The sequence below is a fragment of the Neophocaena asiaeorientalis genome, unplaced genomic scaffold, assembly GCF_003031525.2.
Source record: "Neophocaena asiaeorientalis asiaeorientalis breed wild unplaced genomic scaffold, Neophocaena_asiaeorientalis_V1.1 scaffold138, whole genome shotgun sequence".
NCBI classification, from domain to species: Eukaryota; Metazoa; Chordata; class Mammalia; order Artiodactyla; family Phocoenidae; genus Neophocaena; species Neophocaena asiaeorientalis.
The window spans coordinates 1,272,352-1,291,021 of NW_020172632.1; the positions used below are offsets into that span (position 1 = coordinate 1,272,352).

Here is an 18,670-nt window from a genome sequence, read left to right on the forward strand (position 1 = left end):
ACATGAGTCTATTACAGCATCCAGTCAGGGTCCTAGTTCTCCAGCTGCTTGGCAAGCAATTTATAACACATCCTCTTGAAATGCAGGTTTGCCTTCTCACAGGGTCTAGGGAAACCTTAGTAGGGCTGTGCAGTGAAGTGCAGTGAATAAAGCACAAGTCCATTTGTTACTCACCGTTAACCAACACTTAAGATAAAACATTGCTTTATTTATCCTCTCCGGCAGTTCAGACACACCCCCTGGTATCTATTACACGGTGATGTTAATTAAGTCCACAGCACCGCACCTTCTGTGTGCAAGGTTCGCCATGTCACCCGCTGGTCTCATCTCTCCAGAGGCCTCTGGTTCAGCATCAGGTCTGAGGACAGAAAGAATCTCTGGGAGGCCAGCCTCACCACCAGTGCTGCTGAGCTGAGTATGAAAGCTGACTACCTACACATCCTGCCCAAGCATTGGTCTAGAAACCTGACATGGTTTTCAAGGTCGATATGAGATCATCTTTCAGGGTGGGCATCTGGGTTGGAGGGGTCCTAGAACTCCCAAAATGGCAGAATTGTAGGAGCCTTTAGGGATTGCCTAATTCAACAGGCTCATTTTCTAGATGTGCGAACTGAGGTTGGGAGAGGGAGACTTACTTTTCCAAAGTTGCATACATGCTAGTAGACTGGGATTTGATTCCAGATATTTTTGCTTCCGGTTCAAGCTCTTTCTAATGGATCATTTCAAGATCCCCTTGCCCCCACCCCACTCCACTTGTGTGGTTGTAGAATGGATGCATGTGGAGAAGGTTAGTTCCTTCTCCCCACTAAGTCCATTTCCCCTGAAGCTCCTTAAAGCAATCCCATGGATTAGGCAGAACACCCCTTTTTAATTCCATTCTGCAGGGGAGATTGAGATTCAGAAGGAAGAAGACAGCAGCTGAATCAGGCTTAAATCCCAGCCTCTGAGTTAGCGCCCTTTCTAATAATCACATGGTCTCCTTAAGGCTGAATGAATGAGTGAACAAGAGAAGGAGCGAATGGATGCTACATGTGCTAAAGAATGAATTTACCTATGCACAATGAATAAGGCTTAACATTTGAAAGTCCCCATCCTGTGTGTCTGCATTTCAGCAAAGTCAAAGTCTCAGGGCCCCTGGAGCTGCTCCGTGGAGCCACGAAGTGTATATTCACAGTGGCTCACTCTCCACTTCCAAACACCGACCAGGACTCAGCCTACTTTAGAGCAGGCCTCAGCGAGTGCATCTAAAATTGAACAGAAGAGAATGTTCTGGAATCGTGGCTCTGAACCATTCAGTTCTCCAGGAGCAGCTTGGAGAGGAATTGGGGTATTAAGGAGAGCAGTCTCTCCCTTCCCAACACCATGCCACAGTTGTGTTTTCAAACTTCAGTCGAAGAATGAGAAAGAGGAAAACAGGCAGAAGCACGAAGAAGGCCGAGATACAGGAAGGAGCCGTCAACACGAGGCCACCCACTGATGGGGTTAGGAAAGGGGCTGCTGGTGAGCTTCTTACCCTGAGGGACTGGTCTGGCTGGAACCCGCATCAGCCTTCCCTGGGACTGGGAAGGAGGAGAGGTGGCCCTGACGTCCTCTGGGTACAGTCTGTGGGAGGCTGGGCAGAGGGGATGACGCAATAATATGGATGAAATGTCAAGAGATTAGATAGAGTTTCAAACAGAAACTTAGCCCAAGACCTCAAACTAGGAGGCAATATAAAAATGTGCTTAGAATCGACAATGATCTATAATCTAATGCTGAGTTATGCAAACATACATTCACAGCTACACAAACCCATGTGTCACAAACTCAGATATAAGGAGGTTACTCATAAAAGCCTCACGCACAATGCAAATATACCAGTACACACACATACACACACACACACACACACTCATGCACTTACATCCATCACAGTCACTTTACCTTTCCTACGTCGCCCAGCCCCTCCCCATCCCCCTCCTTTCTTTTTTTCTCTCCCATGAATGCTCTTAGCCTTAAAGTTTGACAGCTTTCTATATGGGCCTGTAAGCTAGGTTTGCTCCACTTTTCCCAGAAATTTAAGGAGGTGTCCTCATTTATGAACTTCTGGAGGGAAGGGGGTGTGGGAAGATGGAAGGAGGGGCATCAGCCTCACAGAAATGTTCTGCTCAGAGCAGGCATCTCATCTTCGTGCCCATCATCATCGTTCTCGTCAGCAGCAGGAATACCTGCCGATTCTCAGTGAATGGTTACCCTCTGCAGGGCCTTTGTCTGGGCCCCGGGACCTGAGCAATGAGTAAGACTGGTTTTGCCATCTCTAATCATCTCACCCCAAGAACAAGGCAAAGTACAGTGGGGAAGATAGAGCTGATAAACAGGAGAAGTGAAATACCAAAGCCATTGCTAAGGGACCGTGAAAGGTTTAGACAATAGTTCTCTAGAAGCTCAGAGGATGAGTTAGCACTGAGGGCTGGGAGGTCAGGGAAGACTTCCTGGAGGAGGGGTCTTGAAGGACAGGTAGAAATCAGGGCAGCAGACAGAAATGAGAAGTGGCTGGCAGATACAGGTGTTTAATAAATTTTGCTGGATGAATTAACGACAGAACAATCCAGGTCAAAGGCAAGGCATGGACCGGGTAGGGGACCTTTATGAGGTCTCAGAAAGAGGGGAGAAAATACTGGGAAAGATTTGTCAAAATACTGTACTTTCCCAGTTATCCTCTCTTTGTATCCTCACAATACTCTTGAGAGTAGGTTGGTTGAAGATTATGTCCCCATTTTAAAGAGTAAGAACCGGAAACCAGCCAAAGCTCTGGGGTAACTCCAGACAGGGCAAGAGGTTTTTTTTTTTTTTTAATGTCATACAGCCAGGCAGTATCAGAGCTGGGAGCAGAAGCCTGTATCCCAGTGTCTACATTTTTAAATCCTTCTCCCTTTACAGTTTGAATCCTGGGGGCAGGAAGTGGTTTGGAGTGGAGGAAGAGGAAGTCTGTAGGATATTTAGTGGGGAAACTCCCTCTAGCATCTGCTTTTTAATGCAGGAGGTGGGTTAACAGAGGCCTCCTCTGCATTACTCTATCCTGACCTCCTGGCAAAACCTCCCTCTTGTCATTAGAACTCTAAGGGTAGTGCCAGCTCTGCCTGTAAGACAATCGTTTCTCAGCAGTTGTTTCAAAGGCAGAGACTCAAGCACGGAGGACGTGCAGGGACAGACATCTAGCTGCAGAGGAGAACGCCTAGAGCCAGGCTCAGGGGAATAAGGCAAAATGAGGTCGTACACAGGAACAAAGATGAACCGGTGAGCTCCCTGAGGCAGAGGCTTTTTATAACCAGCACTACCTATGTATCGTTCTGTCAGTCTTAGGACTGTACACATAAAAGCAGAGGGGAAAATGGAAAGAATGTAAGCACTGGGGGTCTGGTGTCAACCAGGCTCCTCTACTTAGGAGCTGTGTGACTTTGCACAGGTTCCTTAACCTCTCTGAGCTTCTGTTGCCTTCTCAGGGAGCAACACCTGCTTCATAGGGTTGCTGTGAGGATTACATGTAAAACAAAGCAACCCGGAGTGCAGGGCCTGGAGCTGAGCAGGCACTCAGCTGGGGCAGAGTAGCAGCTGCGGTAGTAATAGTAGTAGTCGTAGTAGAAGATTAGCAAGTAATAGTAGTAATAAACAGCACCAACAGTAATAGCGGCAGCAGTAAGAGTAGTAGTAGAAAAGTAGTGGTAGTCACAGCGGCACCAATAGCAGTAGTGGTAGCAGCAGTAGAAGCAGTAGCTGTAGCCACAGAAGCAGCAAAGATAGTTGCTTTTATGCTTATGAGAAGAATGATCTAATTGCCTTGGGCTCTTAAAGTGAACTTGGCCTTCAAGAAAAGACTGGAGATGAAGTATTGAGTTGGCTAAAAAGTTCATTTGGGTTTTCCTTATATTGCCATTATTCTACTTCATAAAAATAGTCTGAGCAAAATTCACTGAGCTTAATCGTTTGGAGCCATGATAAATCAAAAAAACTTTTTGGCCAACCCAATGAATCGATGTCCTCCATCTGTCCTTTGAGAGCAGAGCCTTGAAGACCACCCAGGACTTCCGACCGCAAGTCCAAAGCCCTCTACCATGCATGCTGCCTTGTATGTGGAGCTGGAATTTAGTTCTGGAGGTAAGGGGAGCTATGGATGAAGTCTGAGCAGTGGAATGTCTCAGAGAGGTCAGTGCTTTGGGAAGATAGATCTGTAATTAGGATCTAGTTATTAGGATAAGCTCAGAATGGAATTGTGGATTTAAGATTTGTCCATTCTTTTGTTCTGCTCCGTTAACTGAGTGCCTCTGATAGGTCTGGAGCTGTGCTGGGTGCCATGAGAGGTATGGAGATGAATAAAACCTAGTTTCTGCTCTCAGAAATGACATGATAATGAAGGAGGTGACTATCATCTCAGTGAAGTAATTGATACATAGATAAATCAGCAAAGTGCTAGGGGACACAGGAAAAGGAAGCAATTCATTACAACTCTCAGTGAAGTAATCGATACATAGATAAATCAGCAAAGTGCTAGGGGACACAGGAAAAGGAAGCAATTCATTACAACTCTGCGACTGGGGAGGATGACGTGGAGTGGGAATATCTGAGCTAAGTCTCGAAGGATTTTCTCTAGTTAAGAAGAGTGGAGACGGTAGACGGATATGAGAAACGCGGAGCAAGCAAGGCCAGCAGGATGTGGCAGCTGATCGGCAGGGAGGTGAGAAAGACACAGCAGTGGCGTGATATCCAAGCTCCTCGCTCGGACGATTGATTTGAAAGAGGTGCCATACACACGGGGTCATGTTTTATAGAGATCGTGGACGCTCCTTTGGAGAGAGGGAGGATAGATTAGAGGAGAGCATCGGAAGGCAGGGAGGTCAAGGAGGGGCTGTTCCAGCAACCCAGGCAGGACGTGACGGTGGGAGTGAAGCGGAGGAAGAGCATGGACAAGGCAGAGGAAGGAAAATGCACAACAATCCTGCCGATAAGTATTATGTCCCCATTTTAAAGATGAGGAAAGTAAACTCTGCTTTAAATGATTCACAGGACAGCAGTAACAAGCGGTGGAGTCGCCATGAAAACTCAGGACTATCTGACTCCAAAGTCATGCCATTATACTGCTCGAAGGCAGACGCATCACAGAGGCAGAAGCAATGAGCCTTGGTGACTGGCTGGCTATGTGGAGAGGAAGGGACAGGAGTTATGACAAGGGCAAGGGTTCCAGTCTGGGCAATGAGGCGGGAAAAGAGGACGCTAACCAAGACAGCTGGTGACAGAGAGAGAAGCAGGTTTGGATTTAAGGCTGACAGGGGGGCAGCCAAAAAGAAACCTGAGGTCTTTGGGGAACAAGTGAATTTTAAGCATTAAGGAGTTAAAACAGGTGTCGTAGGAATGACTTCCTGAATTGGTCAGCTTAGTGGTGAGGTTTGGGGTTGATCACAGAGGTAGTGGGATGTGGCAGAGTCAAGCGTGTACCCAGGTCCTCTTCTAGTTATCTACGAGCTGTGGACTATGGGCAAGGGACTTAATTACACTGATACCAGTTTCTTCTTTCTACAAAATAAGCCCTGTCCAGCATGCACCCTGAGTTTAATGAGAGCACATAGAGTTAATGCTGCAGGGAATTCCTGAGTTTCAGCTAGCAGAGTGTATTGATATGATAACCTCACAGAGATGACCCTGGAGACGTTGTAGGGTCAAAAATAGCAGAGAAAGAGCCTCTTATAAATCTTACTAAGATTTGTTTGTTGTTATTTTAATAAAACTGGTATCTTGCAGAATGTCTACGCCCCTCTCTTTTTAGTCTTGTCAGTTCTGCCTCAATTCAGTCTAGGAGAACGTTGTGTCCAGCGCTGTCTTCCCACCGTTCTGAGCCCCCAACTTACAAAGACACTGATCCCTCTGTGTGACTGTCATTTTGCTTGATACTTCTCTCATTCCTGTCCTCGGCGGGGGCGGGGGGGGCAGCTTATACTTCTCTCTGCACTTCATTTGGGAGTAAGAAAAGCTTTCGCTTCAAGGAAAGGTGTTTCCAATCCTGGCAAGTTAAAGGTGGAGGCTGGGGAGAGAGTTCTACTCTATGCCAGGTATTTTAGAGATGTTCTTATATTTTGAAAACAGCTTTTTTGTATAATAGATATACAAAAACCTGTATATATTTAATGCTTACAACTTGACAAGTCTGGTCATAGGTAGATTAGGTATCTGCCTATGTTGCCATCACCATAGTCAAGGTAACAGACATATCCATCACCTCCAAACATTTCCTTGTTGTTTTTCTGCCTTTTGTTTGCTTTTTTGTTCTTGTTGTTATAAGAACACTTAACAGGAGATCTACCCTCTTAACAAATGTTCCAGCGCACAACACATTACTAACTAGAGGCGCTGTGTTGTACATAGATGTCATTGTATTTACTTTTCACAATAACTGTGGGAAGTAGGTATTATCATTCCCATTTTACAGATGTGGATCCTGAAGCTTAAAGAGGTTAAAGTCTTTGCCCAAAGGCATACAGCTAGTTAGTTAACGGAAGAGCTAGGATTCACATTTCAGTTTACCTGACTCTTTCAGCCCAGGCTGACCCTATTATGTTATAATATCTCCCCTGTTCTGTCTGTCCTGGTACCCCAGTGGCTGAGCTGAGCCATAAGGGAAACGACCTCTAATCTTGGTGCCCTTAAAGTGCTCGGGAGGCAGGACTCAAAGAAAACATCTGAACAAAAATTGAGGGACACAGTGGGCTCAGCTCACACACTGAGGAGGGAATGATACAACACTTGAACTAGATTAGCTTCCTGGGCTCAGTAACCCAGAAGGTGCCGGGATGGGTCCGGCAACAACTACCTTGCTGAGCTTCCAGGAATCCTGGAAGATCTAGAAGCTTTTGCATGTCAAGTGATAAATGAAACCCTACCCTGTTGGAGTGCCCAGTAGGGACTCAGACAGGTGTGTGGGAATGAGAGATGGGAAGAAGGTAGGGTTTCATCCGCAGGTGCTAACAAGTTCCTGAAATCTTGACACATACACCCAGCCTGGAAACTTACTTTCTACTTTTTTTTTTTTAAATGGCATCAGTACAGTTTAATAGAATATTGATTTATTGCAAGGTACAACGTACCGTGACATGCCATTCTTTTGTCTGTGTGAGCTCCATTAGTGCGGAGAGCAACTGTTGAATGTTTGCTCTTGTACCTTCATTTCTTCAAAATTCAATCTCTGATTCAGTTTTTTCATATACCTAGCAGTCAGACTGGGTCAGAGCAGGGTTACGTCAGTGAGCAACTGTTAGAAGCAACCATTACACATGAAGAGAGGGTCCAAGAGAAAGGAGGTGAAAACCTAGAAATTCCTCTAGGATTTGGATCAAGTAAGTATAACTAGCCAAACTCTGCAATACACTATGAAAGGATTTGGCCTGAGTTTTTCCTGTTTTGGCCTGATTTTACCTGGAAACTAACGGAGAAGGTCCCATGTAGGGTAGTGGGAAGGGAGCTGGGTTTGAATCCAGGATCTCACTAGCCATATGAATGCAAACAAAGTATTTTACCTTTAGGGGTCTTCATTTTCTCACCTGAGAAATGAGAAAATGATACTTATCACAAGAAGCCGTCAGGAGTATCAAATGAGGCAATGGATGTAAAGGCACCTGGCACAATGCCTGGCACACAGTAAATGTTCAAAAATATTTATGAATTGAATTGATGCTCTACAAATGCTAATCACTCAAGATTTCCATGCTTGGCACTGCACTCACTACTTAGGAAAATGAGTTGGGGGCCTCTTAGGCAAGTTTCAGGTGTGTCATTGAATTACAGTGAAAGGACAAAAGCTCATCCTGTGCCCCTCCCCCATTCAGAGGCAACTGGGAGAGCAGCTGAAGGCCTCCTCCTGCTGCGGCAGAAGCAGCGGCAGCAAAGCAAACATCGTCAGAGGCAGGTGACCCAGCCTCTACTGTGGGCTTCAGCACGAAGGATCTGGGTGGCCTCCGGCTTGTGGCTTCTCTGCCACAGCTGTCTCTGAGCCTGTGGACTAATGCAGAGCAAAACTGACACTGTTTATGGAGATTTGTGTGAGAGCCAGGTAGAGACCCAGCGTGACCCTTCACTCTCCTCCCCTCCTTTTTGCATAATTGTCTCACTCTCCTTAGTACACTGGTTTGGTAGCCGGTTCTACCCACTGTGGTACTATCCTGAGAAGGAAGAGAGCAGACAAGAAGAGAGGCTGCAGCGCCCCCTGCTGGGGCTGGGTGGGCTGGTGGCTTCTAGCCAGTTCACCTGCCGGCTTGGTGCTGTCCTCCATCTCAGTGCTGAAACTCTTCCCCTCTAACCTGAGACCGTTAGGTATAACCTGGCCTCAGAAAGCTAGGGAGCTGCTGATCAGGCTGAGGCCACAGGGAAGTCCACTGGCAACCAATGTGGAGATGCAGACATCCCTTTTGCAAACACATCCTACAGTCTGCCTTATAGCCATGTATTTTTCCCTCATAAGGATTGCTGAATGTTAGCAGGGTCCATATTCTGTAATTCAGAGACACTTAATGTCACTTGTTTAGTGTTAAATGTTACTTTTTGTACTGTACACTCCATTGTGTACTGTACACTCCATTGTCTGACATCAGGAATGTAAGTCCCATCTCATGTCATTTCTCTTCAGAGTTATAGAATAGGAGGTGATGCCATTGAGCATCCAGCATCCCACTAGAGTTCCTCCAGATGCTCAGTCAGATTCTGCTTGCATACCTCTACTGTTGGGGAACTCAGTATCTCTCAACGGAGCCCATCCAATGGTCGACAACTCTATTCACTAGAAGGTTTTCCTCATGTTTGAGCTGAAATCTGTCTTACTGAGACTACCTCCCTGGATTTGGTTCTTACTTTTGGCAACATAGAACAAGTTTGCTTTTTTGGACAAAAAGAATGTCCAAGATGTTTTCTTCAACTTTTTAGAGATTGCGATCTTGCTTTCCTACCCCCGCTCCCTCTTATTTTTCATCTCAGGGATAAACAGCTCCAGTCTTCTCATCTGTTTCCAATGGGAAATGATTTGCAGACCCCTCACCATCCTGGCCACACTCCAAATAACAGCTATCATTTATTGAGCACATTTGCTGACATTCCCCACACCTAAGTTCATCAAACCCACATAACTACTGTAATGAGGTAGACATAATTATCACCATCTTACAGGAAACTAAGATTCAGAGAGGTTAAATAACTTACCCAAGATCACACAGATATTAAGAGACAGAACCAATGTTTGAATGCAGAATTAGAACCCAGAGTTGCCTGGCTCCACTAGTATGCCTGAGCTTATAAAGCCTGTGATCTAATTAATCAACACAGTTTTTAAAAAGTGGGTCTGAAACTGAGGATATTCTATTGATAAAAAGTTGATGAAAATAAATGATTTTTTATGTCAATGAAGATTTGCTAAAATGGATATCAGTTTACTCCCAGTAAAATGTAAATTGGAAATGTACTATGTCATTATTTAATATGCAGTATAAATCTATAAAATGATCCACCTTAGTACCAAAAATAAAGGAGGGCTTAGGGCTTCCCTGGTGGCGCAGTGGTTGAGAGTCCGCCTGCCGATGCAGGGGACACGGGTTCGTGCCCCGGTCCGGGAAGATCCCACATGCCACAGAGCGGCTGGACCCGTGAGCCATGGCCGCTGAGCCTGCGCGTCCAGAGCTGTGCTCCGCAACGGGAGAGGCCACAACAGTGAGAGGCCCGCGTACCGCCAAAAAAAAAGAAAAAGAAAAAAAGGGGGGGCCTAAATATGGTCACGTTATGGAAGCAGTCTGACCAGGGAAAAGTAGATCTGGACTATCATCTCTGATTTTATGCGATCTGTCTCTATTTATGCCGTCTCAAGAGATGCTGTCATTTCTGAAAGCTCTGCCACACTGTTGGCTCGTGCTGAGATGGTTGCATTCAAATAAACTCCCCAGGACTCTGCTGCACGAGCTGCTGGAAAGTCAAGCCTTGACTGTTCTTCCTTATCTTCATGACAGAGTCCCTGACAGCAAAGTGAGCGTTACACCAAATTGGGTCAACCGGCTGGTTCTTGAGGGAGTGAGAGACCTAGAAGGAAAGGTGCCAAGAACGCCCAGAGGAACAGAGGAGCTGCATAAAGCACTTTATTTGTGTTCTCCTGGGCAACAAGAACCCAGGGGAGAAGCTGTATATACAACACAACATTTGTAGCCGACTAACATATGGTTTTTTGTTTTCATTTCTGAAAAGCAATAAGCAAAGGGAGCATAAGCTTTGCTCTCAATTTTTGCAACAAAGTTTGAGAATCTCCAACCCAAAACAAAAGAATGCTAAACTGAAGCTTTGTGCTAAAGGCCCTCCCTCCCTTGAGCCTCCCTTTCTCTCCCTATCTCCTAATCCTTATTTCCGGGAGGTCATTTTAATTAGCAGGCTGTCATGGTGATTCAGCCTGCTGCTGCTTCACAGACAGGCAGGGAGCCGACTCCCCCGGACCCATTCATCACGAAAGGCACTTTACTCCGTAGAAAAATGCACAATATTTTATCATCCCCACCTGCCTCAGAGTGCATCCTTTTGTCTTTTGCATCTCCTGTCCCTGGCGGTCTGCCTCCTCCCCCCTGTTGCAGAGTTCCCATGTCCTTGTCTTCAGTGGTCAGGTTTGATCTCAGACACCAAGATCTAGAGATCTTAACCATGAGAGACCTTTTGGAATGTGTGTCTAGTACTTTTTGTTTTAGGAGCTAAAGATTCAATGAAACGACCCAGGTCATTGGGACATAGCTCTCAGAGCAATTTTCTGAAGTTGCATGCTGGGGTTTAGGGGAGTCAGGGAGCATGCAGCTCATAAATTAACCGTATGTCTAAGACCATCGTGATCTCAAAAATTCTGTCCCATTTACCAACTGTGCATTTGTCTTCGCGTTGTATGTGTTGTTGCTATTGTTCTGGGTCAGCAAATGTGGACACTGCATTTCTAAAACCGAAAACAACTGTAGCCTAGTCTAAACGGTAAACATCTGGAGTAACTGCACAACTTAGAACAGTAAAGGGGCTGGAAAGCAGTGACCTGAGAAGGGACGTGTGGATTTTCTCTTCCTGTGAGGGTCTCTATGTTGTGGAAAATAGCATCTGTACTCATCTGGTTTGAATCTCCTATTTTGTTCCTAAGCCTGAAGGTGAAGGCTCACAATTGATTTTCCACTGGTAAAAGGGAAAATCGATGATGAAATTTCTCATGTTTTCCCTTCCCTTTCACTAGCTTATACATTATCTGACAGCCATTATCTTGGAAACTAGAGAAGGGTGATTAATTTCATGCCCCAGCAGAAAATGCATGCGCCTGCCACCACAAGACCACCCCGGACTCCACGTCCTTAAAAAGAGTTTGAAGGGTCTTTGTGGTTCACTGAGCTCTTCTTGCCCCCTTTGCTGTTGGGGTGGCTGCTGGCTGGGCCCCGCAGGAGTGGGCGCTTGTAGGGGGGGCGTTCTTTCCTGCAAAGGGGGAGATAACAGAAAGAGAGAAGAAAGACAGCACATATACACGCTGTACTGCAATCATTTGTGTGCATGTCTATCTCCCCCCACTGGACTGTGACCTCCTAGGAGCAGTGGCCTTGACTTCCTCTTCTCTGCATCCCAGGAACCCAGCCCAGGGCCTGGTTCAAAGCAGGCAGCATGACTCGATGGAATGACTGTTAGATGAATGGATGGATACGTTGTATCATTCTGGTTCTGGAGAAAACCTAACTGTCCTATAGTTACAAGTCTTCCGCACTTCCAACTTGATTCTAACTCATTCTATCCATTTCACAATGGGATGGGCATGAACCCATAGAGGAATTGCAGCTTGGCAGATCCAGGGAGCTCATTCCCTTCATAACCATCATGGGCTCCAGAGTTCCCTTTATATTTCTCAGTATAGCCTAATTATGGCATTTCATGGTGGGTCTGTCTCCCCTACAATCTTGGGGGCTCTCTGAAGGCAGAGATGTGTCTAGTTCATCTCTGTATCCCAGCACCCAGCACCCAATGCAATACCTTTAACACTACTCTTCAGCAATTATTCACTGTCTGTTCTGCCCACACACTAGGTTATGAGCTTCTGATAGGCAGGGACCCAGTTTATCCAGTTTGCATTTTTCCTCATACGGGGCCTTGTTTGTGTGTTATGTTGTTGAGTAACAAATTGATGCGTCATTCATTCAAGCATTGGATTAAGATTTATTTGCAGCGGAAAGATTAGCCAATCCAGAAAGAACTGAACTGAATTCCCTGGTCAGCTATATGTGAGAGGTACGACCTTGAGCAAGTTGTTTAACTTCTCTGAGTTTCATTTACAAAACGAGGATAAAATATTCCAATCTTGGAGGGTGGTGTGAGGTTAAATGAGATAATATGAATAAACTCACCTAGCATCTTCCTTTGCCTACTATAACTTACAAAGGCATGGTGCTAGGTGCTAGGTGCTAGGTGCTAGGTGCTAGGTATGGTCCACTGTACTCTGGAGATGACAAAGTTGAGTCAGACGTTGATGCTGTCCTCAGGCTGCTTACAGTTTAGTAGAGGAGACAGTTATACAAAATAATTACACAAAATAATAAATAATAAAGAACTACAATGCATGGAAGAAAATGGTAATGCCACAAATATGGGAATCTCTTGGGCTGTTTGATTTAGGATTCAAGATGTGACTTCTTATAACCCATGATGCTCTGACCCTGGAGTATCATTTTCCTTCATTGTCGATGAGTCACGAATAAGGTAAAGACAGAACAGGTGGCAGCACACAAAAGGGACACCTTGCCCTAATGTAGCTCCTCCACCAGGAAGCCTCACTGTCTAAAATTCCACACTCATGAGGGGCCTTGCTAACATAGGAAAGCCATCTAGCATGGGTGAGATACATCTAGATCTTAGTGCCCATCAACAGCCTGGAACATATGCTGGAACGTTGTTTGCAGGCGACGTGATCTTGAAGAAGTCCCTTTTTCCTCTAGCCTCTGTTTCTTCATTTCTAAAATAGTAGAGCCCATGTCCTTCCTGCATCATAGGCTCTGGTAAATGGGGTTGGGGAAGAGTTTTGCCAATTACAAGGTGCCATTCGTATGTCACTGAGAGTGTGGGTCTTCACACCCAAAGGAAGCATGGGAAATAAGTTGGGTTTGTTTCTTTGCGGGTGAAGCCCAGGTATGATCACAGGTGGGGCAGCCCCAGGCAGACGGTGTGCGTGGGGAGAGGGTGTGCAGTGGCTGGGGAGGGGTGTGAACGTGCAGAATGACTCTGGGGCCATCACAGAGCCAAAGAGCACCTGCAGCTCAAGATGGGGCACAGAGAGAGGCACTGGTAGGCAAGCATCTCACACCTGGGCCCCACAGAGATGCTCCTTTTCCTATCGTGCCCTCCAGACTCACCTCCTTTGGGAAGCTGACTCCCCAGAAAGTAAGCCTCTCTCTTCCAGAGGCTTCTGAAGCACTTTGTACCTAATCTCTTAGTACACCACTTTCTAGGGAGCTCTTTGCCCAGCTATTTTTCTCACGGGACTGTGGGTTGGATGCATTTGATTTTTCTCTACAATTCCTGAGTGGTATGGAGTAGATGCTTGAAGGTTGTTTGATGAATTGAATGAATTTTTAGTCCCATCTTTATCATCTCTATAGCCCTAAACATCCTGGCCTGTCATTGCCTTAGAATGTGTCTTTTCAGGTTCAGCTCCCTGCCTCTTACAACCTTTCCCTCAACCTGGAATGCCCTCTCTCCTCTTTCTGTTTCATCCATTGGAATTCTACATGTCCTTTGAAACCAAGTTCAAGCCCCACTTCGTCCATGAAGCCTTCCTGGGATACTCCTGCTGGCTGCCGAATGTTTGCCAGATGGTGTGGGAGAGTAATTTCTGATTGAGCCTCACTTTTCACTATAACACGAAGGGGTTGAAGTAGATGATTCTTAGGGGCTTCTTCAGTTCTACCATTTTATGAATCATACATTTAGGGCTTATTTAGGACCTACTCCCAGCTAGGCTCTGCACCTGGCACTAAGGATACAGGAGTGATAAAATAATTCCTCAAGGAGCAGCCCATCTAGTGGAGGAGCCAGACATGCAAAGATGTCACAACATGCAAAGATGCTGTGACAATACGCTATGGGACGTACCATGCACACGTATGTGCAAAATGCAGTTCGGGATCCAGCAGAGAGGAAGGAGCTCTACCTCAGGTGGAGAGCAAGGACAAAAACACAGAGATATGATGTCTGGACTGGGCTTTGAAAGATAAGTTGGCATTTGTCATCTACAGACAGTAAGGGAGAACATTCCAGAAAGAAGGAAAAGGATGAACATGGAGGTATGACTTGCTGACTGGGGTATAAAGTGGTAGAAAGCAGGTGGGGTGGAGAAGGTCCTCACAAGGGAAAGGTGTGTGCTAGGAGGCTGCATATGAAGTTTTAAATGTAGGCCAGGGCCTTGAACAGCCAGAAGACGAACTGAAATGGGGAGCCATGGACGGTGTTTTGAAAGAGGGCACAATCTGACAGGTAACTGAGCACATTTACACATTGCTCAGTATTGTCTGTTATCTTTGCATGTGTACATGCTTTCTCCTCTGTGAATCTGAGCTCCTGATGGGCAGAGGTTATCTATGTTTCCCCAGCATCCAGGGCAGGGCCTGCCACATGGCGGGCTCCAGTGTGATGCAGAGCTGATGATTCCCACTCCCATGTCCCGCACACATATCCAAACCCCAGCGTGGAGGCAGCCCACTGGCCCTGAGCCTGAGGCCACCTTACGCTTAGAGGCCCACCCTCCGTGCTGATGCTGTGTCTCCCCACAGAGGCTTACCTGGCCTGCTCATTTCCCCTGTCTAATTTGTATGCACCTCGATGGGGCATTTTGTGTCACTGTGGTCGAGATAAGCGCGGGGTCTCAGCTCTGGTCATCAACGCCATGTCCCTGAGCCTTCACTCTCAGGCCCACATCCTGGCCTCCCCAGGGACCTTCCCCGAAGGGTGGCACAGCACCCAGGGATGCTGACAGGCTCCTACCAGCACGTGGGTGGAAACTGACACAGTATAATTATCCGTAGAGATGAGAGAAAACAAAGATTAATTTTGAGTCAAAACATATAATTTTCCTTTAAAACCAGAACTGCTCTTTCATGTATGTTATTTGATGCTTGGGTGGAAAATAATACAAAAATTGGGAAGTATTCAAGTCCCACATCAGAGCCTTGTATCCTCCTGAGATTCATTTTCTCAAGAACTGCCGACCAGTTGAGAGCTAAGTCATATTCATAGTTTGATGAGGTAGAGATGTGGGGATGGAGAGAGTTTTTATTTTATTTTTCTTAGGTGAAGGGTGGGCACATTTACCACAAGTCCTCAAGGCTATGAACTTTGAGGAAAGAGCTTTCCAGCTCTTCTCTAACAAGGGCTCCAAAGCTCAGGGAAATGAGGTCCCGTGAGCAGGGCTCTGAACTCCCCTGAATGCTTTAGACCCAGTTTCAGGGTCCTGCCTTCCCCATCTCAAAGGACTCTTCACTAACTGATGCTGAGAGCACCAGGCTGGGGATGGTGGGTCCTGGCTCTAGCCATGGCTGTGACCAATCCTGTCTGCTCCCTGGGCCTCAACACCTCATCTGCATGATGACGATGGCTACTCTCCCTGGATGTCAGCACCATTTTACAGACAGTGCAACATTCAAGAACCAAGTGGGAAAGGATCGGGATCATTTTATTCAGGCTGACAGAGGACCTGAAAGAGACAATCCCCAAATTAACTTGTAAATGAGATTCTAACAATTCTTTTGAGTTTTACAGAGCTTTAAATTTTTAAGAACATAACCAAGGACTTCTAAGGAGGAATTGAGCACCATTCTCTAGAGGTGAGCTCTTCAACGTCGGGGTCACGCCTTAATCATTTACTCGTTCAAGCACCCCGTCTACCCAGACACTTGGCACAAAGTGTTGTTTTTCCTAAGTGAGTGAATGAAGGGATGTATACATGCACGCATGCTCAGTACAGCCTAGGCACTGTGGGAGCACAGAGAAGAAACACAGATGCTCCTTCTGAAGACTAAGCCACCAGGACGGGGGGGGGAACAACCTGAGACAAAGTATGAGTCAGAGCACATTGTGTTGCAGACTCCTTGTGGAGCTGGGACTCAAGAGGTGGGACTCCCGGCCTGATGGGACGTGGGTCCTGAGAGATCATCCAGCCCAACCAGAGAAGACCAGGGACTTGCCCCAGGCTGTGATGAGCTGCCTGGAAATCTGGGACTGCACCCCAGAAGCCAGAGGAGATGGAAATATTTATTGAGCACCTACTGGCGGCCAGGCACTACAGCAAGCTTGTATCTAATTTTTAAAACCATCCTTTAGGTACCCACTTTAGGTAGGAGGAGAAAGGTTTCATGAGGCCAGGGAGCTTGCCTAACATCCCACAGCTAGCATGAACTTGAGACAGAATTTGAACCCACACTGAGGTGGAGCTTAGCTGGACTTCAGTCCAGCTTTAGAATCATAAACGCCTAGGATCAAATTCTGCCTCTGCCAAAATACCTTTGACCTCAGGCAATTCTCGTCACCTTTCTGAGCTTCCTTTTCCTCATTTGTAATATGAGGAATAAATTGTCTAGGAGGACTGAATAAGACCATATACAAAAAGTACTTTGCTCAATAAATAGTAGTGATTAACACTGTGTTTTGTTAATAACAGGTAGGGAGGAAGGTGCATCAGGGCAAAAGCCCTGAGACAGCAAAGCATTTGGGCAAGGTCAGTGGGAAGACTGGTCTGGCAGGAGCAGTAAGTTGGATATCGTCATGTCCTTCAAGGAAGCTGGACCACTAGGAGAGTAGGAGATGAGGTCAAGAGGTAGGACGGGGCCAGCACATTCCAGATGCCACTGGATGTCACTGCCCAAATGCTTACTGGGCTCACCGCCAGCAGTCATGGGAACACCCAGCACTCTGGGCTCTGGTCCAGCCCTCAGGAAGGACACTCATCTCCTAACCTTCTTCACCAGCTCAAGAAGTTGGCCCCAGCAGAGGATGTGAGGGGAAACTTCTCAGGGATGTGTCTTCTCAGCCCTGAGCCTTTGCATCTTGACAGAAGGGGACTCTCATGTGCTCGGGGTACATACATGCCTGGCACTGTGCAGGGTGCTCTAACACACATCTCTTAATAATCTTCTAAGTGAGCACCACTGTCCCCACTTTACAGATGAGGAAATTGAAGGATCAGAGACCTTATGAGCCTAGATGACATAGGAGCTATTAGATAAAGTAGCATATGGAAACACCCAGACTAGCTTGGAACAGTGACTGGACTCAGCCTCCCAGCAACTTCCATCCCTGTCGGTTCCCATGTTAGACCCAGAAATGTGACCAACCCCTCACTGTCTGACCCCATAATTATACTTCAACTCAGGAAATGTGCTGTTAAGCCCTTCTGCTCCGTACACTCTCTGTGGCAGGGCCAATCATCTTTCCCGTGACACAGATGGGAAACCGAGGGACAGAGAGAGGCTAAGGGAAGCTGCCGCTAACAAGAAGCCAGTTAAGCAGGGTGCAAGCCCCCGCTGCTCTGCTTAGCACTTACCGCAGGCTTGGCATGGGGATCGTCACTTTCTCGACCATGGGGTTCAGCCGGTAATAATCCAGAAACGTTCTTGCCACGTTCCGCCCCAGCTTCATATCTGCAAGGGTGGGTGTTAAGGAGCAACTCTGGGCTAGTAAGAAAAGTGAGAACAGTCACAAGACAGTATCACCACTCACTATTCTAAGTGCTGTATGTACTGTCTTTTTGGATTTTCACGAAACCTTAAATATTATTGATAGATACTATTATTTTCCTCATTTTCCAGATGAGGAAACTGAGATGTGGAGAAGTCCAATAATTTGCCCAAGGTCACAGAACCGGGAAGGAGAGGAGTCAGGATATGGGTCTAGGTAGTCTTACCCCGAAGCCTGTGTTCAGAGCTTTTAGAACCTACTGCATCCCTTTGGGAATCATTGGGCTTCCATGGTCTGCCTTCAGTGGCTTGGGGTGGAGGCAGATAAGCAAGACCCGAGGGCAAGAGACCCTTTGTTACATATAGACCAGTGCCTACTTGACCCCGGGGATTAGTCGTCTACTTTGGTAACCTTGGGGACAACAATAAAACCCTCTCATCCTAAACAGTATCCCTGTTCCACCTTGAAATCTACCCATTACGAATCCTTAGGGTAAGCGTTTGTGACCTGTTAAAGTACAAACTCCCTGGGGAGGGGAAAAGGGTCAATTCCATATTGACCATTAACATTTTAGTATAAATTAGCACAGCAATCACCTATTCAACAACATGGAGCGTATGCTCTGTGCATTATCTGTCATAACTCTGGGGCTTCACGTGAGCTGTTTCCTCTCCCTGAAGTGCCTTCCCCTTCCCTTTGGCTAATTTTTAACTATCAATTCTCCAGTTAGGTGATGTCTCTTTAGTAAAGCCTCCCACAGTACTCCTCTCCCAGGTCTATGATTGGTGCCCTTGCCCCCTACTTCCGTGGCTTCTGAACTGACTTCATTCAAAGCACTTATCTTTTATCTCATATCTCTCAGCTCTGAACATCCAAGCCATCACCAACTCTTACCCAAGGGACCTCCTATCTCTTCAGTTTCTCCACTTTTCTCCAGGTCCCTGCTGTTCCC

At 46.4% G+C, this 18,670-nt stretch overlaps 1 protein-coding gene across 1 annotated transcript in view; it reads right to left on the reverse strand.

The window, feature by feature from the left end:
- Window positions 1-11,366: 11,366 nt before the first annotated feature.
- Window positions 11,367-18,670, reverse strand: part of AGBL4 (AGBL carboxypeptidase 4) — a 1,255,618-nt gene continuing 1,248,314 nt past the window's right edge. Inside the window, exons 12-13 of the mRNA XM_024739248.1 lie at window positions 17,585-17,681; window positions 11,367-11,484 (exon numbers count right to left, since the gene is read on the reverse strand). Coding sequence (XP_024595016.1) covers window positions 11,367-11,484; window positions 17,585-17,681 — 215 coding nt within the window. The remainder of the gene's footprint in view (window positions 11,485-17,584; window positions 17,682-18,670) is intronic.